We start from the raw sequence: 27,911 nt of genomic DNA on the forward strand, positions 1-27,911 counted from the left end.
GTTAATTGATAAAAAAGGAAACAATTATGCAGATATTTACATTTTTTTCTTAATCAGAGCAAATTAACAGTAGACCTATAACGGTATTTTAGACGTCAGCAATGGATAGATCAGGCTCAGTGATGTTCTTCAAGCTCAAACCATTGGGAAACAATCGTCATACGTTTTACTTTTCAAACGCTATTTAAAAGCCAAGTTAAGGGTCCTATCCTTGATGTACATGTTCTTTATGTTTTTTTCTTTCTTTCAATGGTATGCTTAGCACATTCAGTGGTGGATCCAGGGGGACCCCTCCCCCACAATTATTTTTTCTTGCGCCCTCATTCCTCTTTTCTTTAAAATAAACTTGTCAATTTGGTCAATTATTGGTGCCCTTGTCACATTGCCCCCTCCCCCAAAGATTTTGCTCTAGATCCGCCCCTTAAGACCTTTGCAATATATGAATAGTGGACGCACATATCATTTTATTTTCTTCAGGTATGGGGTGGGGACAAGAGTAAGTAATTCCTCAAAGGAGCTATGGACCCTATTAAATAACCTGAAAGCTGCATTAACTGCAGCAAAGTCACTTAAAATTAATCATTCCATGTTTTAGTCTTCACACTTTTAATTCTGTATGTCTTTCCAAAGTTCCTCTTACAACTGGTGTGAAATGTTGCATTTTCAGTCTAACCACATTCTCTCTTATATCTATCGTCTTTTATAATTCTATTTTATCTAAACTTTGGTGGAATCTTTTCTAGGCTATGCAAATGAATTTGGAGAAGCTCTTCGATCCCATGTGCCGCTATCTATTGTCAAATTAAGCTACGGAATTGCGTCAACATATGTCTTAGCAGATGCTTGCAACACTGGTTTGCGAGTCTACAAGGTAAGTAGTCTAGAGTGGTCAGGTCTACCCACATACTTTTTTTATGTTGAGAAAGGCTGCCTAATCTTTAGGAGGACAAATCTCGAAAAGAAAGTGCATCTAGGGACCAGTTGCCCGACATAACCCGGCCCCAGGGTTTCCAGGTTAAAAAAAGAAAAAACAAAGAAACAGAAAAAATTATCCGAGGAGAAATTGGATTAAGTAATGGAACCGTTAAAGTGTATAAATAATCAAAGAGTAGATTACCGACTGTAATTGAACAATGACTCATCAGAAAGTAGCCTATCTAAAGCACAAAACACATACACAAGACAAAAATCGAGCTAGTACTAAAACCAATATGCAGTTTTTCTTAAAACAAATCCTGGATGAGTTAAATCATTTATTCTCTGTAGAAAATTAAATTGCATGTTCTTAGAATGTGTTGCGTAAAAGAACTCAGCATATGTGTTTGGAAATCTTAGAAAGCGGTTAAAATTTAGAATTGTTTACATGGCCATAAGTCTTGAAAAATTAGGCACCGTTTTAGAAACATAATAAGATAGCAAATTGAAGTGGGTCTGGATGGGTTGTGCTGTCTTGATTAGTGCAAAAAACGGATGTCGAGAAACTCAAGTTTAAGGCAGCGAGAATTTAATGAAGCCATCTATCACATCCATTGGAAAGTTTTGGTCAGACTAACGCACAGCATAAATATTATAATATTTATTTATGCTGTGGACTTTATAATGTTTATGCTGTGACTAACAAAATTTCTTGAAAATCCGTTTAACTTATAGCAAGAGAATCCTTCCCCACAAATTGTTTCTCTTCCGCGTGTTTCTCGCTCTGTATAAATATAATCTCTAGGCGTCAAGTTTACTTGTTCACAAGGTTTCCACTGTTTGTGATTTATCACCAAATTTTGTATTTTTTTTTCTGTTTGGTGATTCCGTCTAAAGAACGGGTGATTGAACAGCGTGAAGATGATGATCAGGCATAGGTGTAATTTCGGGGGGGGGGGGCAAAGTTGGAGCCAATTTTTCCAAATAAAGTGAAAATGACAGTAGAAACTAAAAATATAAGCCGTTTGGTAACATAAAGGCATTATTTAGTAAAAAGGTCACGCAACAACTTTAGAAGGTTTTGTAAAATGCCAATAAGAAAACATTGTTGTGTAGAAAGGGGCTAAAGTAGAAGGGTGAATAAAATGTTTATAGGGGAGGAGTGTGGTTAGCTTTGTCAGCCCTGTTTGTATGACAGGGATGGTGTAGGTCTAAGTATCACGCCATTTATGGAAGGATTGAACCTGTGTCATATTTCTTTTTAGGATAAGCTATAATCATTATTTAGGATAAACGTAAAAATATTGATAAGAAATTATGTATCGTAGTTCATTCTGACTTCTATAAATTTCTTTGGACTTTCTTTATCCCGTTTCTACTTTCTTAGTCCCTTCGATAAATAAAAGTTCAAATAGGGATAAAATCCTTTAATAGACAGTGATGATAGAAATTCACAAAAATACCAGATATTTCGGTCACATATACAGTGACCGTCATCAGTAGTAAAACTACTGTAGTAAAACGTCAGTAGTAAAACGTCATCAGTGAGTTTTACTACTGATGACGGTCACTGTATATGTGACCGAAATATCTGGTATTTTTGTGAATTTCTATCATCACTGTCTATTAAAAGGATTTTATCCCTATTTGAACTTTTATTTATCGTCATGGAAAGGCAGTGTGGTCTCCGAAATTATCTTAGTCCCTTCTGTCTAAATCTTAGTTTATGGGGGAGGAGTGCGGTTAGCTATGTCAGCCCTGTTGGTATGAAAGGGACGGCATAATTATCATGCCGTTTATGGAAGGATTAAAGCTGTTTCATATTTCTTTTTAGGATAAGTTATAATTATTATTTAAAATAAACATGAAAATGTTGGTAGGAAACTAAATATCATAGATCCTTCCGACTTCCTTTAGTTTCTTTGAACTTGCTTTAGCCCCTTTCAAACAGAATTTGTTGCACGCAATAGAAAGCTATAAAAGAAAAATTTTTTAGGAAACGGCACAATCGAGCTTTCTGAATTTGTGATTGCGATGGATAAGAGTGTCAGCGATATTGATAAAAAAGAAATCAAAGAGGCACTTCAACCGCGAAAAATCAACTTTCTTTTCAAGGGTTCAAAGCGTCGGGTGTTTTGAGAAGTTTATGCTCAAATTATACTATTATGAAACTGAAATTATACTTGAAGGCCATCTATTCTTCAATACAGTCTACAATCTAAATGAAATTTTGTCACGTTTTTAAAAGTCGGACACAAATTTTGGGATACGGCCTGGCCCCCTAATTTCCATGGACTTCTCCTTCAGACCATCTAAATCAGACTATCTGCGTCTGAATTTATATATATATATATATATATATATATATATATATATATATATATATATATATATATATATATATATATATATATATATATATATATATATATATATATATATATATATATATATATATATATATATATATATATATATATATATATATATATATATATATATATATATATATATATATATATATATATATATATATATATATATATATATATATATATATATTTGCTCTGTAAATTCTTCTAAAACAGTCTGAAATTCCGATTTTCTTGCGTCTTCAGTTTCAATCAGTATAACTGCTGAACTTTTTAATCTATTCCTGATTCATTGTTGATATCAGACATTTTTTTTTTGTAGTTTTAGCCTGGAAAAATGATCTATCTCCAGGACAAACCCTTACAGGAATTATTAAGAATATTTAACAATTTCTAAAAAATAGTGTTTATTTTGATGGCAGCGCGGTGCCCAATTGGACTCAATCGCTCCAATCTCCCTTTATGGCCCTGATACCCCCCCATAGGTAATCTAGTTTTAAAGCTGACAATTTTGTCCAAGTCTTGAGTGGCAAATTTTTCTTTGAGGAGATGGAGACATAAAGATGCCAGATATTGAGACATTACAAAATTTTTCTCTTACCCAACAGAATCTAAATAAACTTTCGAGGATTGTCCTTTTGTAACAAGAAATAATCCAGCTTCAGTTTTTATGCAGCTTTGCAGCTTTAATACATAAATTCCTGCAGCTTTGCCGTTTTTAAGCATATCTGTAATATTGTATTGACAATAAACTGACTAATACGGTCAGTGCTCATTCAAAACTGAAAAAAGTGAGGGGCCTAGGACCTAGAGGACCTAGGACGTAGAGATTGTTTCCTTGGCATCTAATTGTCAAATGAACGCTTTATTGTCATAGTGTTACAATTATAGTATCGGAAACCGCCGTACCCGGGTTAGAGGGATTTTTCTCTTACACAACAGAATCTAAATAAACTTTCGAGGCTTGTCCTTTTGTAACATGAAATAATCCAGCTTCAGTTTTTATGCAGTTTTACTGCATAAATTCCTGCAGCTTTGCCGTTTTTAAGCATATCTGTAATATTGTATTGACAATAAACAGACTAATATGGTCAGTGCTCATTCAAAACTGAAAAAAGTGATGGACCTAGGACCTAGAGGACCTAGGACCTAGAGATTGTTTCCTTGGCATCTAATTGTCAAATGAACGCTTTATTGTCATAGTGTTACAATTATAGTATCGGAAACCACCGTACCCAGGTTAGCATTTCTCTGTGCACAAGCTAAGGAATTTCGGCCTACGGGTGTGTGTTTGCATTGTTTGCAATATGTTTGTTTGTTTGCAATGTGTTTGTTACCCAACAGAATCTAAATAAACTTTCAAGGTTTGTCCTTTTGTAACAAGAAATAATCCAGCTTCAGTTTTTATGCAGCTTTGCAGCTTTAATGCATAAATTCCTGCAGCTTTGCCGTTTTTAAGCATATCTGTAATATTGTATTGACGATAAGTTCTGCTGATGGTACTTTTGTCAAAGCCAAAATTAATGCTTTTGGGAGAATGAGCTTCACTCATTTGGTTGTAATGGGCAGTGTTTTCATGTGTTATCATTTACGATTATCAGTAAAATCCACGAAAATAACATTCTGAAAAAAGCGTATATAAATACACACGACACTTCGTTGAAAAAAAAACTTTTAAACTTCGCGTCCTCGGAAAATTTGTGGTGACACCCATTGTGACGTCAATTATAACTGCTTATTCATTTTTTATTTTCTTTACGTATGTATTAAGACTTTCTATCCACGGACGTACGTAAGTGGGAGAGCTTGGGGTTCACCCCCTCCCCCTCCAAAAGAAAACAACAATTCTAACTTCCCGGATTTTTGGGGACTAAACGCGGGAACATAAGCATGGGACCCCCGCCCTCCTCCCCAATCTTACGAGCCACATGGTTTTTCTTTTCTTAATTTCGCTTAATTCGCCCATTCTAGTGGATTTGGTTCCCCCCCCCACGCCCATCATACCCCTAAACACATCCAATCAAAATTTTGAGATAAGCATTTTGTTCAGCGTAGTTGATTTCCAGATAGAAAATATGTTTTTGAGGAGGACACTCCCCCACAACCCTCAGGGCAAGGGTTTTAAGCTATGCCCGGGGGCCATATAAGAACGATGTTGGCACAATGTATTATTTATTATTTGTTTTCCTTTAGAGCAGGGCACTTCGTATCGAAGAATTTGTCTTAAAAACTTCGAAAAGGGTTAATTTAATTGGAAATTGGAGTGGCTTGTGCCCTTTTTAATAGTCGAAAGTGATTGTAAGGCAACTAACACCCCTCCCACGCCCACCACTTCCCGAAACACATCCAATCAAAATTTTGAGATAGCCATTTTGTTCAGCGTAGTTGATTTCCAAGTAGAAATTATGTTTTTGAGGAGGACGCTCCCCCACAGCCTTCAGGGCTGTGGGGACACACAGCCCCCCACAGCCTTCAATGGCTTGATATAGCCATTTTATTAAACGTAGCTTTAAGTTCTGGAAATTAGGTCTTTAAGAATGACAACCCCCTCCCCAGCGACAGCGTTGTCGTAGAATTTTCAGAAAGGGCTCATTCGATTGTAAATTTTAATGGCTTGTTCCTTTTTTAATAGTCGAAAGTGATTCTAAGGCAATTGACACCCCTTCCACGCCCACCATTTCCCCAAACACACCCAATCAAAATTTTGATATAGCCATTTTGTTCAACGTGGTTGAAAGTTAAGGAAATTATATGTTATGAGCAGGACACTCCCCCCACAGTCTTCAGGGGTAAGGCTTATAAGTTATGCCCTGGGGGCATATATGGTTCTTATGGAAGGAATGCTCACATAAACTTCAGAGAGGACTCATTTGATTGGAAATTGAAAGTTCTATTTCACTTTTTAAGCGTCAAAAGATATTGGAGGGTAGCCCGCTCCCCCCCCCCGCCCCAAACCTTTGTTTTCAAAATGCATTCAATAAAAATTTTAAGATGGCTATTTTTTATAAAAAATTAAAAGATTACATAAGAGAAATTTAGGTGTCAACACAACCTCTCAGGGCCCGGGGGCAGGAGTTGTAATTCATGCCCGGGGGGCATATTTGGGTCTTATAGAAGGGATGCTCGTATGAATTTCAAAGACGGCTCATTTGATTGGAAATTGAAAGTTCTAGTTCACTTTTTAAGAGTCAAAATAAAATGGAGGGAACCTAGTCCCCCCCCCCCTCCACGCCCTTTTTTCCTCAAACCCATCCGATAAGAACTTTGAGATAGCTTTTTTTTAAAATAGCTCAAATACCATGTAACGAAAACTCCGGGGTCGAATCAGCCCCCCATGGCCCGAGGGCAGGTGTTGTAAGTTATACCCTGGGGAAATATATGGTTCTTACTGAAGGGATGCTCGTAAAAACTTCAGAGATGGCTCATTTGATTGGAAATTAAAAGTTCTAGTTCAGTTTCTTAGAGTCAAAAGAGATTGGAGGGCAACTATTCCACCCCCCTCGCCCCTCTTTCCCCAATTGCATCCAATAAAAATTTTGAGATAGCCATTAAGTTAAGAATTGCTCAAAAATCAGATAACAAAATCTCAGGTGTCGTCACAACCTCCCAGGGCCCGGGGGCAGGCGTTGTAAGTTATGCCCTAGGGCATATATGGATCGTATTAAAGGGATGCTCGTATAAACTTCAGAGAGGGCTCATTTGATTGGAAGTTATAAGTTCGAGCTCACTTTTTAATAGTCAAAAGAGATCCGAGGGCAGTTAGCCCTCCCCCCCCCCCCACACCTTCTTTTTCCAAACCCAGCTGAAGAAAATTTTGAGATAGACATTTTGTTAAAAATAGTTCAAAGGTCGGATAAGGAAAAATGCGGTTTCAATACAACCCTCCCCCCAGGGCCTAGGAGAAGGCGTTCTAAGTTATGCCCTAAGGGCATGTATGTTTCTTATGAATGGGATGCTCATATAAACTTCATAGAGGGCTCATTTGATTGGTAATTGAAAGTCCTAGTTCACTTTTTAAGAGTCAAGAGAGTTAAGAGCAACTAGCCCCCCCCGGCACGCTCTTTTTTCCCAAACCCATCCGCTACAAATTTTGAGATAGACATTTTTTTGGAAATTGTTCAAAATTAGATAAATAAACTCCCCCCAGGGCCCGGGGGATAGGCGGTGTAAGTGTTGTCCTGGGGGCGTATATAGTTGTTATGAAAGGGATGCTTGTATAAACTTCAGAGGGGGCTCATTTGATTGGAAATTGAATGTTTTAGTTCACTTTTTAAGATTCAAAAGATATCCGAGTGTAACTAGCCCCCCCCCCCACACACACCCTTTTTTCCCCAAGCCCAGCCGATAGCATCTTTATAATTGCCATTTCATTAAAGATAGTTCAAAGGTCAGATAAAAAAATTCCTGTGTCGACGCAACCCGCCAGGGCCCGGTGGCAGGCGTTATGAGCACTACTCTAGACGCATATGTAGGTCATATGGAAGGGATGCTCGCACAAGACTCGGAGAGGGCTCATTTGATTTGAAATTGAAACTTCCTGTTCACTTTTTAAGATTCAAAAGAGATCGAAGGGCAACTAGCCCCCCACCCACGCTCTAAATGCATGAGATAAAATTTGAGATAGACATTCTGTTAAAAATAGTTAAAGGCTCTTCTAATAAAACATCTGGCGTTAACAAATCACTCCGAGGCCTAAGGGGCGGTGATGTAAGTTGGACCTGGGGGGCAGATGTTGTTGTTATGGAAGGGATGCTCGTATAAACTTCCTAGGAGGCTCATTTGATTGGAAATTGAAAATTGTAATTTACTTTTTAATAGTCAAAAGGGATTGGAGAACAGCTAGCCTCCCCCACACTCCATTTATTTTTTTCCCAGAGGCGCTTCATATAGAAGGGGTCGTCGTATAAACTTCAAAGGGGGCTCATTCGATTGGAAATCGAGAGTTCTACTGCTCTGTTTTAGAGTAAAAAATTATCGGAGGGCAACTGGCCCCCCAAGCCCTTTTTCCCCCAATACATCTGATAAAAAATTTGAGGTAGCCATTTTGTTAAAAATAGTTCAAAGATCATATAACAAAAACTCCTTTACGTATCGCCGTTTTGTTAAAAATAGTTCAAAGATCAGATAAGAAAAAACTCCTGTGTCGACACAACCCCCCCCCCATGGGCCCAGGGAAGACGTTGTAAGTATTGCTCTAGGGGCATATATGGTTCTTATGGAAGGTATATTCGTATAAACTTCGGAGGGCTCATATGATTGGAAATTGAAAGTTCTCGTTCACTTTTTAAGAGTCAAAAGAGATCGGAGAGCAACTAGCCCTCCTCTCTGTGCTTTATTTTCTTGAAACTTTCTGAATAATAGCATCGAGATAGCCATTTTTTTAAAATTATTCATTGTCTAAATTCCAAAGATCCCAATGTCAACAAAACGTCCCAGGGCCCGGGGGCAGGTTCTGTGAATTCTGTCATGGGACCGCATATTGTTGTCATGAAGGGAATGCTCTTATAAACTTTAGAGAAGGTTCATTTGAATAGAAATTCAAAGTTGTTGTTCATTTCCTCAGAGTGAAGAAAGATCGGAGGGCAACTAGCCCCTCCCGCCCTCCACGCCTTTTGGTGTATCGGATGGATAAACCCATCGTATAAAACTTAGAGGAGACCATTTGTTAAAAATAGTTCAACCATCAGATATTAAAACTACGGGGTCGAAACAAACCCCCAGGGCTTCACTTCAGAGAGGGCTCATTTGATTGAAAATAGAAAGTTCTAGTTCACTTTTAAAGAGTCAAAAGAGACCGAAGCTTAATTAGTCCCCACACGCCCTTTTTCCCCAACCCATCTGATAAAAGTGTTGAGATAAGAATTTTGTTAAAAATTGTTCAAACATTAGATGATAAAAATTCTGAGGTTGACACGAACCCATTTTTTCACTTTGATATTGTCACTCTGATACCAGTTTTGATACTTTGATGAATATTTGATTTTATTTTAAGTTTGATTTTGAAATAAGGAATTTTTAAAAACTTGAAATTTTTTGCAATAAAAAACGAACAAAAATTGATTAAAAAAAACTTTCAGAAAAATAAGTTTTTCAAAGAAAAGTAAAGGCCATTTTATTTTATACTTTGAAATTGTTACTTTGATACCAGTTTTGATACTTTGATGAATATTTGATTTTTTTTTTTTTAAGTTTGATTTGAAATAAGGAATTTTTAAAAACTTATTTTTTGCAATCAAAAACGAACAAAAATTATTAAAAAAAAAACTTTCCTAAAATTTAGTTTTTACAGGAAATGTATTAGCAATTTTAAAATGAAGATCAGAATACACAAGTATCTTTTAAAAATAAAAAATTAAAACGACCAGAAATTGATATTAAAGAATAAATGAAACCCAAAACGAACAGAAATCAAATAAAGAATCATTGTAAAAACATACAACGAGTAATAATATAAATGAATGAATAAATTTTAAAGCAAGTAATGCTTACACTGAATATGAATATCAAGCTTAAAACGAAAAAAATATCTTACCATTGAAACACAAGTTAAAGTTAAAACGAGCAGAAATTAAATAAAAAATCAATGCATACAAACTTACAATAGATATTTGTGTAAATTAATAAATAAATCTTAAAACGGGTAAAACTTAAATTGAATATGCAAATCAAGCTTAAAACGAACAAAAGTCACTACAAACAAGAGTTTGAGTTTGACCCCCTTTTCTCACTGTAAAAGTCTAAAGCCTACTGCGTCATTGGCGCTTTACTGAAAATTATATGCGTCTTGAACAGTCCTGGAAAGTATAAACAACATCAAATTGAATATTTGATGTATAATGATATTAAAAGTTGAAAGATCCATCAGTGCAAAAATTTATTTCACTGTAATTGTATTTTTATTTTCAATGCTGTAAGAACTGGAAAAGAAAATATTTGTAATATAATCTGTTTTTAGTTAAGCGCCAATAACGCGGTTGGCATTCGTTTAATATTTGCAATTATGAAAGAAGGCAGTATCTAAAATTTTGTCCTTACTAAAAAAATATTCGTTTTTGACATCTTTAAAAAAAGCTAATAAATTCACCTGGGTGTTTTATGTATAATGATGTCAAATTCCGAAATCTCATCAGTTCAAAATGTTACTATAACTTTTTATTTTCAATATTAAGTACAAAAGATTTTCAGTAAAGCGCCCTACTTTTTTTTTTGAATATTTTGCGAATTATCCCATCCTAAAAGCTTTGATGAGGAAATTTAAAACAAAGAATTTTGAACATTTAAAATAAGCATAAACTATCACATTTGTTGGTGCAAATATTGTTATCTAAATTTAATTTTTTAGAGTTTGGTTTCTATTGACAAGAGTCGATTTTTAATCACTTTTTGTTACTACGAACTGTTCCACTTAGGGCTCTCTTAACCGTGAGGAAGGCTTTGACTCCCCCTACCTCAGTCTCTGTCTTGCAAAATGACACTTAATGTTTGCACAGCCATGCTTTAACCATCCCTGAATGATGATCATCCTTGAAAAGAGTACCCCTTTAAAATATTCCTATGGAGCAAGGGGTCTGAAATATAATACGTATAAAAAATTGGCGGTTATTTTTAGGGTTTTTAAGGTGAGGTCTTCGAACAAATCTTTTTTATAGAGGATCTCCCACCCTTCCCCTTCTTAGCATGTAAGCATACGAATGGAAACTTTTATGTTACACCTGAAATTAAGGGGGACTGTCACCACGCAAGTCCCATACTACAGGCTTAGTCAAATATATTCCTCAGAATGAAGGGAGATTTGGAGGAAATCACGACAAATCCCTCCCCTTAACCTTCTGTGTTTATATGAATGCTTAATGAGCGTTTGAAGATGTGGACCTAAATTTGCATTGAAGTTTTATGGCCCCTTTTTTGTAAAAAGGTCCACTAACCTTCCTCCTGGCAGATGATGCACAAGTATACACCAATGTAACTGAATTCTATGAACCTCAAATGAATAAACATAGTTAAATAAAGCTTAAATGTAATTGTTCCTACTAACCATGTATTTTGTATATACTGCGTATTGATTTAGGAACAAATGCGCCGCATTGCGGCAATATGGCATTTGAAACAAGGAAGCTCATTTCCCAAGACTCATAAACTTCGATATGTAATTTTAAATTTAAGGAATTTTGTAAATTTCTTATAACCAGAAAATGACAATTCTTTTGATGTATATGTTACCATGAATGTCTGAAATCTGGTTAATGTCGACATTCACCGGTGAATTTTGAAAATTCCTTTTTTTTCTGCTTAGATTCAATTAGCTTTGCGAGTCAGCTTTTTCAGTCTTACGCAAGCTGTGATGGTAAAAGCTAAAGTTAGGTTAGGTTGTGTTAGTTCAGGTTAGGTTAAATTTGGTGATAAATATCAGGGATGGGGTAAAATCTTAACCTAAGCTGGCCTAACCTATCCCAACCTAATCTAACCTAATCTATCACCATCGAACCTTGCATAACATTTAAAAGGCAGACTGGCAGCGCTGACTCAATCCAAGGAGAAAAAAGGTATTTTAGACATTCGTCGGTGAATGCTGACATTCATCAATTTCGGACATTCACGGTAACATATATAATGTTTTCAAAATTTCTTCCCCCCCTTAGTTCGGTTACTACAGTAGAAAGGCCTTATTGAGTCCAATCCCTCACCCCTGCTGCCACCTACAACTTTTTTTTACATAATTTATTCAAGGATTATCGATCGAGTCTAATGGGGGTCAAGGTCAATCGATCTGTTGTTGTTTGGCCACGTGTAATGACATGAGGGTGATTTACATAATCGGCGGGGGAATTATTGATTCATGAAAGGGGAATTAAGAAACAAACATGGCTTCTTTGTTGTTTGGCTAGCCTAACCTGAGAAATTGATTTACATAATCTCTGGGTGAGAATGTATTGATTCACGAAGGGGAAATTAAGAAACAAACATGGCTTGTTTGTTGTTTGGCTAACCTAACCTGAGAAATTGATTTACATAATCGGGGGGGGAGAATGTATTGATTTACGAAAGGGGAATTAAGAAACAAACATGGCTTCTTTGACCTTTAGGCTAACCTAACCTGAGAACTTGATTTACATAATCGCTAGGGGAATGTATTGATTCACGAAGGGGGAATTCATAAAAATTATGGTTTATTTGATCTTTAGGCTAACCTAACCTGAGAAATTGATTTACATAATCGGCGGGGAATTATTGATTCACGAAAGGGGAATTAAGAAACTTTATGGCTTCTTTAATCTTAGGTCTGAGGAATAAACGTTCTTTAGGTCAGAGAGAAAAATTAATATTCTATTTTTAAATAGGGCTTCATTGATCTTTAGTGTCAGGAATTAGAAATGACATCACTTGTTATCTTGGAATTATGTGGGAGTCTAAAGAGATAGAAATTCTATTTTTAAATACGGCTTCACTGAGCTTTAAGTCGGAGAGATAAATTGATATTCTAACGAAACCTTAATAGTGTAGCTAGGAACATTTATGAGATGAAGAGATTAACGTAGGAAAGGGTTTCCTAGAAATTTGAAATGTGAAAGCACAGAGATGCCAAAAACAAAAGGAACACGCTGAGATTACGTTTAGGGATTATTTGGCTGAAACGGTTTTAGACATTTTAGGGAATTATTTCGGCGAAACAGGTAGAGACATTTTAAAAGATGATTTTAGAAAAAGTTTTAGAAGAGGTTTTGAGCGTGGTCGTTATAGTAAACAAGTTCTATTTGAACAGTGTCGTGAGGTCCTCTAACCCAACCCCAAAGGACCCCGATCGCCCAACCCCGACCCAAAGGGCTCCGATACCCATACCCCAATCCCGAATGAGCCCCCCGGTCCCCAAAGGTTCCCCGGGCCCCGTCTTTCTTAGTCCCTCATAGGTGTTTGTTGTCTGAAACCTATAGTTTGGGATGAGTATTTTTCTATTTTTGACTTTTCTGAGCTAGGTTTCTTAGCCTTTCATAGGTGTGTGTTGTCAGAAACTTATGATTTGGGATATGTAAATTACTATTTTTGACTTTTCTGAGCTAGATTTCTTAGCCTTTCATAGGTGTTTGTAGTCTGAAACCTATAGTTTAGGATGAATAGTTTGATTTTGGACTTTTCAGAGCTGGATTTCTTAGCCTTTCGTAGGTGTGTGTTGACTGAAACTTATGATTTGGGATATGTAAATTACTATTTCGGGCTTTTCTAAGCTAGATTTCTTAGTCTTTCGTTGGTGTGTGTTGTCTGAAACCTATGATTTGGGATTTGTAGTTTTGCTTTTTGGACTTTTCAGAGCTAGGATTCTTAGTCCCTCATAGGTGTTTGTCTGAAACCTATAGTTTGGGATGAGTAGTTTGCTATTTCAGGCTTTTCTGTGCTAAGGTTTCTTAGTATTTCATAGGTGTGTGTTGCCTGAAACTTATGACTTGAGGTGTCTAATTTGCTATTTCAGGCCTTTCTGAGCTAAGGTTTCATAGTATTTCGTAGGTGAGTGTTGTCTGAAAATTATGATTTGGGATATGTAAATTACTATTTTGAGCTTTTCCAAGTTAGATTTCTTAGTCTTTCGTTGGTGTGTGTTGACTGAAACCTATGATTTGGGATATAAGGTTCTAAGTCTTTCGTTGGTGTGTGTTGTATGAAACCTAGGAATTGGGATGTGTAGTTTGCTTTTTGGACTTTTCAGAGCTAGGATTCAAAGTCCCTCATAGGTGTTTGTTGTCTGAAAACTATAGTTTGGGATGAGTAGTTTGCTATTTCAGGCTTTTCTGAGATAAGGTTTCTTAGTATTTCGTAGGTGTGTGTTGTCTGAAACTTATGAATTGAGGTGTGTAATTTGCTATTTCAGGCCTTTCTGAGCTAAGGTTTCATAGTATTTCGTAGGTGAATGTTGTCTGAAACTTATGATTTGGGATATGTAAATTACTATTTCGGGCTTTTCTAGGCTAGATTTCTTAGTCTTTCGTTGATGTGTGTTGTCTGAAACTTATGACTTGAGGTGTCTAATTTGCTATTTCAGGCCTTTCTGAGCTAAGGTTTCATGGTATTTCGTAGGTGAATGTTGTCTGAAACTTATGATTTGGGATATGTAAATTACTATTTCGGGCTTTTCTAAGTTAGATTTCTTAGTCTTTCGTTGGTGTGTGTTGATTGAAACCTATGATTTGGGATATAAGGTTTTTAGTCTTTCGTTGTTGTGTGTTTTCTGAAACCTATGATTTGGGATTTGTAGTTTGCTTTTTGGACTTTTCAGAGCTAAGATTCATAGTCCCTCATAGGTGTTTGTTATCTGAAACCTATAGTTTGGGATGAGTAGTTTGCTATTTCAGGCTTTTCTGAGCTAAGGTTTCTTAGTATTTCGTAGGTGTGTGTTGTCTGAAACTCATGATTTGAGGTGTGTAATTTGCTATTTCAGGCCTTTCTGAGCTAAGGTTTCATAGTATTTCGTAGGTGAATGTTGTCTGAAACCTATGATTTGGGATATATAAATTACTATTTCGGGCTTTTCTAAGATAGATTTCTTAGTCTTTCGTTGATGTGTGTTGTCTGAAACCAATGATTTGGGATGGGTGGGTTGCTATTTTTGACTTTTCTGAGCTGGATTTCTTAGCCTTTCCTAGGTATGTGTTGTCTGAAACCTATGATTTGCTATTTTTGACTTTTCTGAGCTAGGTTTCTTAGCCTTTTATAGCTGTGTGCGGTCAGAAAATTATGATTTGGGAGTTGTAGTTTGCTTTTTGGACTTTTCAGAGCTAGGATTCTTAGTCCCTCATAGGTGTTTGTTGTCTGAAACCTATAGTTTGGGATGAATAGTTTGCTATTTCAGGCTTTTCTGAGCTAAGGTTTCTTAGTATTTCATAGGTGAGTGTTGTCTGAAACTTATGATTTGAGGTATGCAATTTGCTATTTCCGACTTTTCATAACCAGATTTCTTAGTCTTTCGTAGGTGTGTGGTGTCTGAAACCTATGATTTGGGTTGTGTGGGTTGCTATTTTTTGTCTTTTCTGAGCTGGATTTCTTAGCCTTTCGTAGGTGTGTGTTGACTGAAACCTATGATTTGGGAATGAGTGGTTTGCTATTTTTGACTTTTCTGAGCTAGATTTCTTAGAATTTCATAGGTGTATGCTTTCAGAAAATTATGATTTGGGAGGTGTAGTTTGCTTTTTGGACTTTTCAGAGCTAGGATTCTTAGTCCCTCATAGGTGTTTGTTGTCTGAAACTTCTAGTTTGGGATGAGTAGTTGGCTATTTCAGGCTTTTCTGAGCTAAGGTTTCTTAGTATTTCGTAGGTGAAGCTTCCACGTCAGTTTTAAGTTCACCAAGACATAAAAAATTTAAAGTTCAGTTCTAAATTTTTCCACAGAAGATAGGAAAAGTTATACTATGATTGTGATTATTTTCCATGAAGATAAAAAGTTTCACTTTTTATTTTTCCGTAGAAGATAGGAAAAGTTATACTATGATTGTGATTATTTTCAATGAAGATAAAAAGTTTCACTTTAATTCTAAATTTTCTTAAATCTTATTAAAATCTATAATTGATCAATAACTTTTTTCATTTTCATTGAGAAAATTCAGAATCGAAGTTGAACTTTTCTTCTTCCGGGGAAATATTTGGAACAGAACTTTAAATTTGACTCTTTGAGAAAGGTCGGAAATGAATTTAAGAAGATTTAGAATTAAAGTGAAACTTTTTATCTTCATGGAAAATAATCACAATCATAGTATAACTTTTCCTATCTTCTACGGAAAAATTTAGAATTGAACTTAAATTTTTATGTCTTGGTGAACTTAAAACTGAAGTGGAAGCTTTTTATTTTCTCTGGTGAAATTAGAATTGAATTGTGTTCTTTGGTAAAATTCAGAAGAGAACTTGAACTTTTCTATCTTCTATGAAAAACTGAGCCTGCTAGTAGCATCATTAAAATTAAAATCTCTAAAATTCTTTTTCTTACATCTCTGACCTTTTTAATAGATATTCTGAACGTTTGACGTTCTAGCATACCCTAAAAATAATGAACACTTAACAAAATAATGCATAAGGTATTTTTAATGAAATAAAGACATGTAGAATATTACTATAAAAATATGTTAAATACATTATTATACATTATTAGTACACTTGCGCTTCACTTTCCATCAATTCATCTTTATATTCATTGATGATATTGTCTGCTAATGTCCTTTTTATTCTACCTGCGATTTCACTGTCTATTGTCACATTATTTTTACACAGGTAACAGTTTTGGCAGGTAGACATGATATGATTTATTACACTAGTGCAGCAGTAGGTCTTTCTTTTCCTCTTTGCTTTCATTTGAATGCTAATACCAGAACGAGGGGAATAGGATCTATCAATAGGTATCGTGCTACCAGAAGCATTAGCAAGGAGTTGTCCCCGATCATCGACAATTATTTTTAAGTTGACATTCTCCTTTAGCACTATCATCTCTGGTGCTCTCACTCTCGCATATCTACCTTGAGGAATGTTGAATGATTTCGATAGTCCAAAGAAATCTAACTTCTCGCTGTCATGACAACGCAAGCAGACATTTACAATAGTATTACCACTTGCACTCGTTTTATAGTTCAGGTATTTCTCCTTGTCAGCATTCAACACGACGATGATTTTATCATGTGCACATACTTTCGTCGAATTATTCATCTTCACTTTTTACAGATATGAATTGTGTGTTTATCCTTCCACTGCGTAAAAAATACAGATTTAATGCATGCAATAAACTAGCTAGTGTCGATAACCTGCCATAGAGTACCAGTGGGAAAGCCGCGTCGTGTCTATGAACAAGCACAGATTACGATTGGTAGAGCCGTAAGCATATTTCATGTCATTTTAAGATTTAAGAAAATTTAGAATTAAAGTGAAACTTTTTATCTTCATTGAAAATAATCACAATCATAGTATAACTTTTCCTATCTTCTACGGAAAAATAAAAAGTGAAACTTTTTATCTTCATGGAAAATAATCATAATCATAGTATAACTTTTCCTATCTTCTGTGGAAAAATTTAGAAGTGAACTTTAAATTTTTTATGTCTTGGTGAACTTAAAACTGACGTGGAAAATATTTGGAGCGGAACTTTAAATTTTTTCATCTCTTTGAGAAAAGTCGGAACTGAATTTAAGAAAATTTAGAATTAAAGTGAAACTTTCTATCTTCATAGAAAATAATCACAATCATAGTATAACTTTTCCTATCTTCTATGGAAAAATTTAGAACTGAACTTTAAATTTTTTATGTTTTGGTGAACTTAAAACTGACGCGGAAGCTTCACCTACGAAATACTAAGAAATCTTAGCTCAGAAAAGCCTGAAATAGCCAACTACTCATCCCAAACTAGAAGTTTCTGACAACAAACACCTATGAGGGACTAAGAATCCTAGCTCTGAAAAGTCCAAAAAGAAGACTACACCTCCCAAATCATAATTTTCTGAAAGCATACACCTATGAAAGTCTAGTAAATCTAGCTCAGAAAAGTCAAAAATATCAAACCACTCATTCCCAAATCATAGGTTTCAGTCAACACACACCTACGAAAGGCTAAGAAATCCAGCTCAGAAAAGACAAAAAATAGCAACCCACACATCCCAAATCATAGGTTTCAGACAACAAACACCTATGAAAGACTACGAAATCTGGTTATGAAATGTCAGAAATAGCAAATTGCAAACGTCTAATCATAAGTTTCAGACAACACACACCTATGAAATACTAAGTAACCTTAGCTCAGAAAAGCCTGAAATAGCAAAATATTCAGCCCAAACTATAGGTTTCAGAAAATAGACACCTATGAGGGACTAAGAATCTTAGCTCTGAAAAATCTAAAAATCAAACTACAAATCCCAAATCATAATTTTCTGACAGCACAAACCTATGAAAGGCTAAGAAACCTAGCTCAGAAAAGTCAAAAATAGCAAATTAACCATCCCAAATCATAGGTTTCAGACAACACATACCTAGGAAAGGCTAAGAAATCCAGCTCAGCAAAGTCAAAAATAGCAACCCACCCATCCCAAATCATTGGTTTCAGACAACACACATCAACGAAAGACTAAGAAATCTAGCCTAGAAAAGCCCGAAATAGTAATTTATATATCCCAAATCATAAGTTTCAGACAACATTCACCTACGAAATACTATGAAACCTTAGCTCAGAAAGGCCTGAAATAGCAAATTAGACACCTCAAATCATAAGTTTCAGACAACACACACGTACGAAGTACTAAGAAACCTTAGCTAAGAAAAGCCTGAAATAGCAAACCACTCATCCCAAACTATAGGTTTCAGACAACAAACACCTATGAGGGACTAAGAATCCTAGCTCTGAAAAGTCCAAAAGCAAACTACAAATCCCAAATCATAGGTTTCAGACAACACACACCAACGAAAGACTAAGAACCTTATATCCCAAATCATAGGTTTCAGTCAAGACACACCAACGAAAGACTAAGAAATCTAGCTTAGAAAAGCCCAAAATAGTAATTTACATATCCCAAATCATAAGTTTCAGACAACAGTCACCTACGAAATACTATGAAACCTAAGCTCAGAAAGGCCTGAAATAGCGAATTAGACACCTCAAGTCATAAGTTTCAGACAACACACACCTACGAAATACTAAGAAACCTTAGCTCAGAAAAGCCTGAAATAGCAATCTACTCATCCCAAACTATAGGTTTCAGACAACAAACACCTATGAGGGACTAAGAATCCTAGCTCTGAAAAGTCCAAAAAGCAAAACTACAATTCCCAAATCATAGGTTTCAGTCAACACACACCTACGAAAGACTAAGAAATCTAGCTTAGAAAAGCCCGAAATAGTAATTTACATATCCCAAATCATAAGTTTCAGTCCACACACACCTACGAAATGCTAAGAAATTCATCTCTTAAAAGTCCAAAATCAAACTACTCATCCCAAACTATAGGTTTCATACTACAAACACCAATGAAAGGCTAAGCAATCTAGCTGAGAAAAGACAAAAATAGTAATTTACATATCCCAAATCATAATTTACTGACAACTCACACCTATTAAAGTCTAAGAAACCTAGCTCAGAAAAGTCAAAAATAGCAAACTACTCATCCCAAACTATAGGTTTCAGACAACAAACACCTATGAGGGACTAAGAAAGACGGGGCCCGGGGAACCTTTGGGGACCTGGGGGTTCCTTCGGGATTGGGGTATGGGGATGGGAGCCCTTGGGGTCGGGGTAGGGCGATCGGGGTCCTTTGGGGTTGGGGTAGAGGACCTCACGACACTGTTCAAATAGAACTTGCTTACTATAACGACCACACTCAAAACCTCTTCTAAAACCTTTTCTAAAATCATCTTTTAAAATGTCTCTAACTGTTTCGCCGAAATAATTCCCTAAAATGTCTAAAACCGTTTCACCCAAATAATCCCTAAACTTAATCTCAGCGTGTTCCTTTTGTTTTTGGCATCTCTGTGCTTTCACATTTCAAATTTCTAGGAAACCCTTTCCTACGTTAATCTCTTCATCTCATAAATGTTCCTAGCTACACTATTAAGGTTTCGTTAGAATATCAATTTATCTCTCCGACTTAAAGCTCAGTGAAGCCGTATTTAAAAATAGAATTTCTATCTCTTTAGACTCCCACATAATTCCAAGATAACAATTGATGTCATTTCTAATTCCTGACACTAAAGATCAATGAAGCCCTATTTAAAAATAGAATATTAATTTTTCTCTCTGACCTAAAGAACGTTTATCCCTCAGACCTAAGATTAAAGAAGCCATAATATTTCTTAATTCCCCTTTCGTGAATCAATAATTCCCCTCCGATTATGTAAATCAATTTCTCAGGTTAGGTTAGCCTAAAGATCAAAGAAACCCTAATTTTTCTTAATTCCCCCTTCGTGAATCAATGCATTCCCTTAGCGATTAAGTGAATCAAGTCCTCAGGTTAGGTTAGCCTAAAGATCAAAGAAGCCATGTTTGTTTCTTAATCCCCCTTTCGTAAATCAATACATTATCCCCCCCCGAGTATGTAAATCAATTTCTCAGGTTAAGCTAGCCAAACAACAATGAAGCCATGTTTGTTTCTTAATTCCCCCATTCGTGAATCAATACATTCTCCCCCACCGATTATGTAAATCAATTTCTCAGGTTAGGCTAGCCAAACAACAAAGAAGCCATGTTTGTTTCTTAATTCCCCCTTCGTGAATCAATAATTCCCCCGCCGATTATGTAAATCACCCTCATGTCATTACACGTGGCCAAACAACAACAGATCGATTGACCTTGACCCCCATTTGACTCGATCGATAATCCTTGAATAAATAATGTAAAAAAAAAAGTTGTAGGTGGCAGCAGGGGTGAGGGGTGGGAGTCAATAAGGCCTTTCTACTTACTACTAGCACGATTCGTTCCTTACTTACAGTTCGTTGCCAAAAACTGTTAGAAATGGTGCATGGTAACCCTAAACTGCACAAAAATCAGCCTATCAAAATTCATTCTAAAGAATCTTAAGACTAAGAAAATCAATTAAACAAAATCATAACCGAGCAAATGCTTAACAGGTTAAATTCCCTTCTCCCTCAAGAAACAAATCCAAAGATTTTTGTGACTTTTGTTCATTTTTTATGTATTTGGATCGTTTGTGGTGTTTTTTTTCAAGCATTTTAGCTCCTTCCTCTACCCTTCTGTCATAAAAAAAATTCCCCGTTTATGGGATGCGATATATTTTTGACACTGGAAGTTTTTGCCTGTGAACACGCTGAGTGATGGAGGTTGGAGAAATAAAGCTTCACAAATCAAAACCTAGAAATGATTACTGCACATTATGCAATAAAATGAACACTTTAAAACCTGTAATTGGTTTGAAAAAGAGTTCTCTGGAAGGATAAGTTAAAAGTTGGAACCTTGCACATATCGGACGTCCAAATCAAGACAACTGAATTCCGAAAAAAACAGCAAATTTTCGTAATTGTATTTCGAAGTTAATTGATAAAAAAGGAAACAATTATGCAGATACTTACATTTTTTTCTTAATCAGAGCAAATTAACAGTAGACCTATAACGGTATTTTAGACGTCAGCAATGGATAGATCAGGCTCAGTAATGTTCTTCAAGCTCAAACCATTGGGAAACAATCGTCATACGTTTTACTTTTCAAACGCTATTTAAAAGCCAAGTTAAGGGTCCTGTCCATTATGTACATGTTCCATATGTTTTTTTTTCTTTCTTTCAATGGTATGCTTAGTACTTTCAGTGGCGGATCCAGGGGACCCCGCCCCCCCCCCCACGAATATTTTTTTTGGTGCCCTTGTCCTATTCCCCCCCCCAAGATTTTGATTATTGGCACCCTTGTCACATTGCCCCCCCCCCCCCCCCCAAGATTTTGCTCTAGATACGCCCGGGAACTTTTGCAATATATGAATAGTGGACGAACATATCATTTTACTTTCTTCGGGTAGGGGTGGGGACAAGAGTAAGGAATTCCTCAAAGGAGCTATGGATTCTATGAAATAACCTGAAACCTGCGTTAACTGCAGCAAACTCACTTAAAATTAATCATTCCAGTTTTTAGCTCTTCACACTTTTACTTCTGTATGTCTTTCCAAAGTTCCTCTTACAACTAGTGTGAAATATTGCATTTTCAGTCTAACCACATTTTCTCTTATATCCATCGTCTTCTATAATTCTATTTTATTTGAACTTTGGTGGAATTTTTTCTAGGCTATGCAAATGAATTTGGAGAAGCTTTTCGATCCCATGTGGCGCTATCTATTGTCAAATTAAGCTACGGAATTGCGTCAACATATGTCTTAGCAGATGCCTGCAACACTGGTTTGCGAGTCTACAAGGTAAGTAGTCTAGAGTGATCACGTCTACCCACATACTTTTTTTTTATGTTGAGAAAGGCTGCATAATCTTTAGGAGGACAAATCTCGAAAAGGAAGTGCATCTAGGGACCAGTTACCCGACATAACCCGGCCCCAGGGTTTCCAGGTTAAAAAAAAGCAAAAAAAGAAACAGAAAAAACTATCCGAGGAGAAATTGGATTAAGTAATGGAACCGGTAAAAGTGTATAAATAATGAAAGAGTAGATTACCGACTGTAATTGGATAATGACTCATCACAAAGTAGCCTATCTAAAGCACAAAACACATACACAAGACAAAAATCGAGCTAGTACTAAAACCAATATGCAGTTTTTCTTAAAACAAATCCTGGATGAGTTAAATCATTTATTCTCTGTAGAAAATTAAATTGCATGTTCTTAGAATTTGTTGCTTAAAAGAACTCAGCATATGTGTTTGGAAATCTTAGAAAGCGGTTAAAATTTAGAATTGTTTACATGGCCATAAGTCTTGAAAAATTAGGCACCGTTTTAGAAACATAATAAGATAGCAAATTGAAGTGGGTCTGGATGGGTTGTGCTGTCTTGATTAGTGCAAGCTCAAGCTTAAGGCAGCGAGAATTTAATGAAGCCATCTATCACATCTAAGTACTATTCGTTCTATAGGGTTCGTTTACATTGTTTAGTTATCGTTGAAAATTTTAATAATGGAAAGGAAAATGCTATTAAACAAAGATATCGCAAAATGAATAAAAGCTCCAGAAATAAAGATGATATATCACTAAAGGTGATGGGATATAAATATCACTAGACATTACCACAAGGAAAAATATAAATGAGAAGGGAAAAAAAAATCCTTAAGGTACAACCAGGTTGCTACATATGTCAATAAGATCAATCTTTCGAATCAAACTTGTCATAAACCGGTGCATTTTCCACTGAATGAGCCTGTCAGAAGCCATTCTGACCAAGACCACGTTTTAGATGCTTAATATTTATAGACATGTTTGTTCTTTGGCAAGAATTAGCTTGATTTGGCATGCGAATCAAGGCTACATGAGCATTGAGAAATATTACCAATCGTTCAACCGAAAGAATTTGTTGCCATTTTGGTATCAACCCTAACGTTTAGACAATATCCTTCTGACCGTATAAGGTTCGGCCATTTTGTGCGTAAACCAATGATTTTTTACATTGAAAACGTGGCCTTGGTCAGACAGGCTTCTAACAGGGTCTATCAATGGAAACTGTATTAGTTTTTGACGATTTTGATTCGAAAGATTGGTCAAATAGACATACTTAGCAACACGGTTGTCCCTTTAAGCATTTTGTTTCTCGTCTCATTGATATTTTTCCTTGCGTTGATGTACAGTGATATTTTTTTTTCTTGCTAGTTATATTTGTTTTTGAAATTCTTGTCTTTGAATGCATTTCTCGGGTTCCAATGGTAAAATTTGAAATTGGTAAATTTCAATGGTAAAATGGTAAATTTCAATGGTGAAATGGTATATTTCAATTGTAAAATAGTAAATTTCAATGGTAAAATGGCAAATTTCAATTGTAAAATGGTAAATTTCAGTGGTAAAATAGTAAATTTCAATGGTAAAATGGTAAATTTCAATTGTAAAATAGTAAATTTCAATGGTAAATTTTAATGGGAAAATGGTAAATTTCAATGGTAAAATTTCAAATTTCAAATGAAGACCCAAAATCCAGAAAAGTCTCTCCAAAATCATACAAAATGAATTTGATAGTTTTGAAAAATGCAGTCAAATAAGACACTACTTGATTTGGTTTGAATTTCTGTTTTTTTTTGTTTTTTTTTTTTATTTGGTAAGTTAGGAACTTCGGGTGATTTTTCTACTGTATTTTTTTTCTCGGAGTAGTGTCAACTATGTTCCTATACGCAAAACTGTCAGTTTTCAGCCTAAATATTGCATATTTTCCACAGATTTTTTGAAATCCTTTAGTATAGTCTGTTTACCTCGTAAGAGCGTCCCTCTGTGATTAGGCATAGTTGCGCATAGACAGGTACTAGAAAGGAGCGGTGAGGCATAAGAGGATTTGCTCCAGGTGGTGAGGGGGAACGTGCAAAATCTAAGCTTTGGAAATATTTTTTCAGGTTTTTCATGTGAGTGAGGTTCTTCTTACTAATTATTAAATAAAAAAAAACAAGTTTTGTTAACTGAAAGCAAGGAGCGACATTAAAACTTAAAACGAACAGAAATTAGTCCGTATATGAAAGGGGCTGCCCCCTCCTCAGCCCCACGCTCTTTACGCTAAAGTTTTTTATTGTTTTAAAAAATAAAGTTGTGAGACAGAGTCAAACTTTAGCATAAAGAGGGAGGGGTTGAGGAGGGGCCAGCCACTTTCATATACGGAATAATTTCTGTTCCTAATTTTAATGTCGCTCCTTGCTTTCAGTTAAAAAAAACTTGTTTTTTTTTATTTAATTTCTGAACGTTTTTGAATTAATGCAGCTTTGATTTTGGCTCACCGTACGTGAATAATTGAAAGGAAATTTGTATATTAATTTTATATTTTTTTGCTAAATGGCCTTCCCCAAATTTTGTTCAGACGTTACTTACGAATTAACTTACGTAACGAAGTTCTATATTCGTATATTTGTATTACGTATATTAGTGGGTTTGCCCCCTAGTCAATATCTCGCTCTTTACTCTAAGTTCAAATTTTGTTCCAATTCTTTAAGAATGACCCCTTCATCACGAAAGGCCGCTAATTAGAATAAATAGCTCTGATGAAAGTACAGAAAAAATATCCGGCGCGCCCTTCATAGCAATGTCCCTTCCCCCATGAAAACTTCCTCCATAGAACGATCCTCCTACGTAACACCCGACCCACCCCCACCCCCCAACTACCAAATAAAATCCCCTCTGAAAATTTTTGTATACTTCCCAATAACCAATACTATATGTAAACATTGGGCAAAGTTCATAACTTTACAGACCTTCCCCCAGGAACTGTGAGGGATTAAGTCATCCTCAAAGACATAGTTATTGTATTTTTCGACCATGCTGAACAAAAAGGCTATCTTAAAATTTTGATTGGATAACTTTGGGAAAAAAATGAGCGTGGGAGGGGGCCTAGTTGCACTCCATTTGTTTGGTCACTTAAAAAGGGCACTAGAACTTTTAATTTCCGTTCTTATGAGCCCTCCTGTGATATTCTAGGACCACTGGGTCGATGCGGTCACCCCTGGGAAAAAAAACAGACAAACACTCATCTGTGATCTTTGTTCTGGCAAAAAATCCAAAATTCCACATTTTTGCAGATAGGAGCTTGAAACATCTATCGTAGGGTTCTCTGATAGGCTGAATTTGATGGTGGGGTTTTCAATTAAGTTCTATGACTTTTAGGGGCTGTTTTCCCCTTTTTTCCAAAATAAGGCAAATTTTCTCAGGCGCGTAACTTTTGATCGGTAAGACTAAACTTGATGAAACTTATATATTTGAAATCAGCATAGGAATATGATTCTTTTGAGGTGTCTATCGGTATCAAAATTCCGTTTTTTAGAGGTTCGGTTACTATTGAGCTGGGTTGCTCCTTACTTACAGTTCGTTACCACGAACTGTTTGATTATGAAAGAAATGAAATTCATACCTCCCTCCAACCGAATATGGTTGTTTAGAATATTGAAAAACAGGATTATAATTTGTTTAATATTCATCACTCGGGTGTAGTGATTTGTCAGATAATTTGTGCCATTGACTATCCTTAAAAGCCCATCCTCGTGGGAGAGTCTCAACTATTCTTTAGGGCTTCTTTCATTTATAAATATCTTTGATTAACTTCTCTCATTTTTAGAAAACTCCCCCAGCAGAAGCAATTCGAAGATCAGGCATTGCCGGTTGTGATGTTTTAGTTTGGCAAGCTTTTGCGTCACTTATAACTCCTGGTATTACAATAAACAGGATTGTTGCTGGAAGTACTTTTGTCCTCCAAAAAAGTAGTAAGATCCCAATCAACAAAATAAAGTGGATAAGCACAAATGCTGGCTTGCTGTCAATACCAATCATCATAAAACCAATTGATCGTTTTGTTGACTTGACGATGGATAACAGTATTAGAAAATATTATAAGATTAGTCATAATTGATTCAGTTTAAAGCTTCACGTTTTTTAAAGGGTGTTTTTCAGAGTGATGGACTGTATTAATCTAAAGAATGACTAATCTTATAGATAATTCGCTTGTAACAATGTGAGTAGTTTCTTATCTTTTCACAGACTGTTAGCAATAAACTATATATATTACGTGTCAATTATCAAAAGGATTATATTTATCCTTGTTGGAATTGGCCAATGGTACTTTAGAAAAATCCAACGGAAAGACAATATATCTTCTTATAAGGATGGGAGGGTAAGCAGTAAACAAGACATGCAATATCTCGATATTGGCAATGAAATTGAAGTAATTCAATGTTTAAATTATAATTTTTTCGTTTACTGTGTTTAAAAGACGTGGATATAGATATAAGCTTATCGGTTTTACTTTTCTAAGCCGTTTCTTTGTGAACGGGAGCAATCAAGATCAATTCCTCGAAATATTCTGAATTCCATCCAATTCAAGTGAAATATAGCATATTTCAAATTTCTTTGTAATATTGGATCAGTAATGTTTGATCTGGATAAGTAATGTCTTTAGTTAGGAATGGGAGCCAGAATCTTTTACTTATCATCTTTAAAAGCATAGATGGTGTGTATGTATAACCTATGATTGGACATTAGGGCGATCCCGCGTAGCCTTCCAGATGGTCGATCAGTTCTTAAAGGCTCTTAAATTGCATTTTCTTTTACTTCTAAGAAAAATTAAGTACCGGTTATCGGCGTAAAGATTGGTCCTAACGTCTTCTAAGGACAACCAGATCATATCTCTTGCTTAGAACAAGAATACTGACTCTAACGCAATTTTTATCTAATTTGAGTTGAGGCCTGACAATTCAAAAAAAACAGTTTTTTCATGGTCTGTTATTCTTGGGGACAACGGACACCGAAACGTTCCGAATGACGATCATCATAACGTGCGTATAACAAATAGCTAATTTCGAACGGGTTAAGAAGGAGAAATGCAAGTTACACCATTTGAGGGGGAGGGTGGAATTGACCATACCATGGCTTCAAGGACTGGTTCAATAGCCTCTTAAAGTGGTTTTTGCCTAAGAATTGGCGTGATTTCCGACCGGACTGTACCCTTTACTTATGATACCTGTAAGATGGCCTCATTTGAAATATGCTTCTAACAAAACTGTTGCCTTGTAAGATATTTTATTTCTTGTTGTTGCACCCCACCTTGGAATTAAAACTCGTGTTGTAAGCTATCAGTAGTATTTAAGTATAGAAAAATATTTAGCTACCATATTATACAACAAGTTTATCATGACCATTTAGTTTATTCTATTTGTGCCTTTTTGACCATTAGGAATTTATTTATAATTGATGCCATGCCTAAAGGTTTTATATGACATTTTCACAGTTCTGAGATAATTGCGGAAACCCTAACTGTTAGGCTAATTTCAAATGGAGGATAAGCAATGCAGATCAGGTGGATCAGCAGGAGGATAAAATTTTGAATGGAATATTCATTACCTGGCTGATCCTCTCTTTAAAAATTGCTTAGAAAACGTATTCGGCAATTATCCCAGAAGTGTGAAATTGTCAGACTCGACTTTTAGGTTGTAGAACCACGTTTTAATTTTAGAATTTAAATTGGCTAGTAGTGTATATAATATAGATGTATGCTTTACAACTTCGG

At 35.7% G+C, this 27,911-nt stretch overlaps 2 protein-coding genes and 1 long non-coding RNA gene across 7 annotated transcripts in view; 2 read left to right on the plus strand and 1 right to left on the minus strand.

Moving 5' to 3' along the window:
• Window positions 1-22,136, plus strand: part of LOC148945338 (mitochondrial fission process protein 1-like) — a 40,125-nt gene extending 17,989 nt beyond the window's left edge. Inside the window, exons 3-4 of one of the 2 annotated variants that reach the window (XM_089099172.1) lie at window positions 744-871; window positions 22,019-22,136. In XM_089099172.1, coding sequence (XP_088955298.1) covers window positions 744-806 — 63 coding nt within the window. In that variant the 3' untranslated portion in view covers window positions 807-871; window positions 22,019-22,136. Of the gene's footprint in view, window positions 1-743; window positions 872-16,976; window positions 17,116-22,018 lie in introns of those variants that run through there. The other variant, XM_089099173.1, reaches the window with a different exon arrangement.
• The window catches only part of LOC148945337 (uncharacterized), a 316,745-nt gene that overhangs the window by 107,028 nt on the left and 181,806 nt on the right, over window positions 1-27,911 (minus strand). The window lies entirely within an intron of this gene.
• Window positions 20,744-27,700, plus strand: LOC148945339 (mitochondrial fission process protein 1-like). The gene is made up of 3 exons (XM_089099011.1): window positions 20,744-20,753; window positions 22,019-22,146; window positions 25,968-27,700. Exons 1-3 carry the CDS (start codon window positions 20,744-20,746, stop codon window positions 26,256-26,258), a joined length of 429 nt encoding a protein of 142 aa, XP_088955137.1. The 3' UTR covers window positions 26,259-27,700.

The sequence above is a fragment of the Artemia sp. Qi Xiang Cuo genome, chromosome 13 (genome assembly GCF_049724085.1).
Source record: "Artemia sp. Qi Xiang Cuo chromosome 13, ASM4972408v1, whole genome shotgun sequence".
Taxonomy (NCBI): domain Eukaryota; kingdom Metazoa; phylum Arthropoda; class Branchiopoda; order Anostraca; family Artemiidae; genus Artemia; species Artemia sp. Qi Xiang Cuo.

What these genes read in the sequence shown, in the direction of transcription:
- LOC148945339 (XM_089099011.1), top strand. An exon ending in CTGGTTTGCGAGTCTACAAG is followed by an intron (nt 22,147 to 25,967) that starts GTAAGTAGTCTA and finishes TCTCATTTTTAG; the next exon opens with AAAACTCCCCCAGCAGAAGC.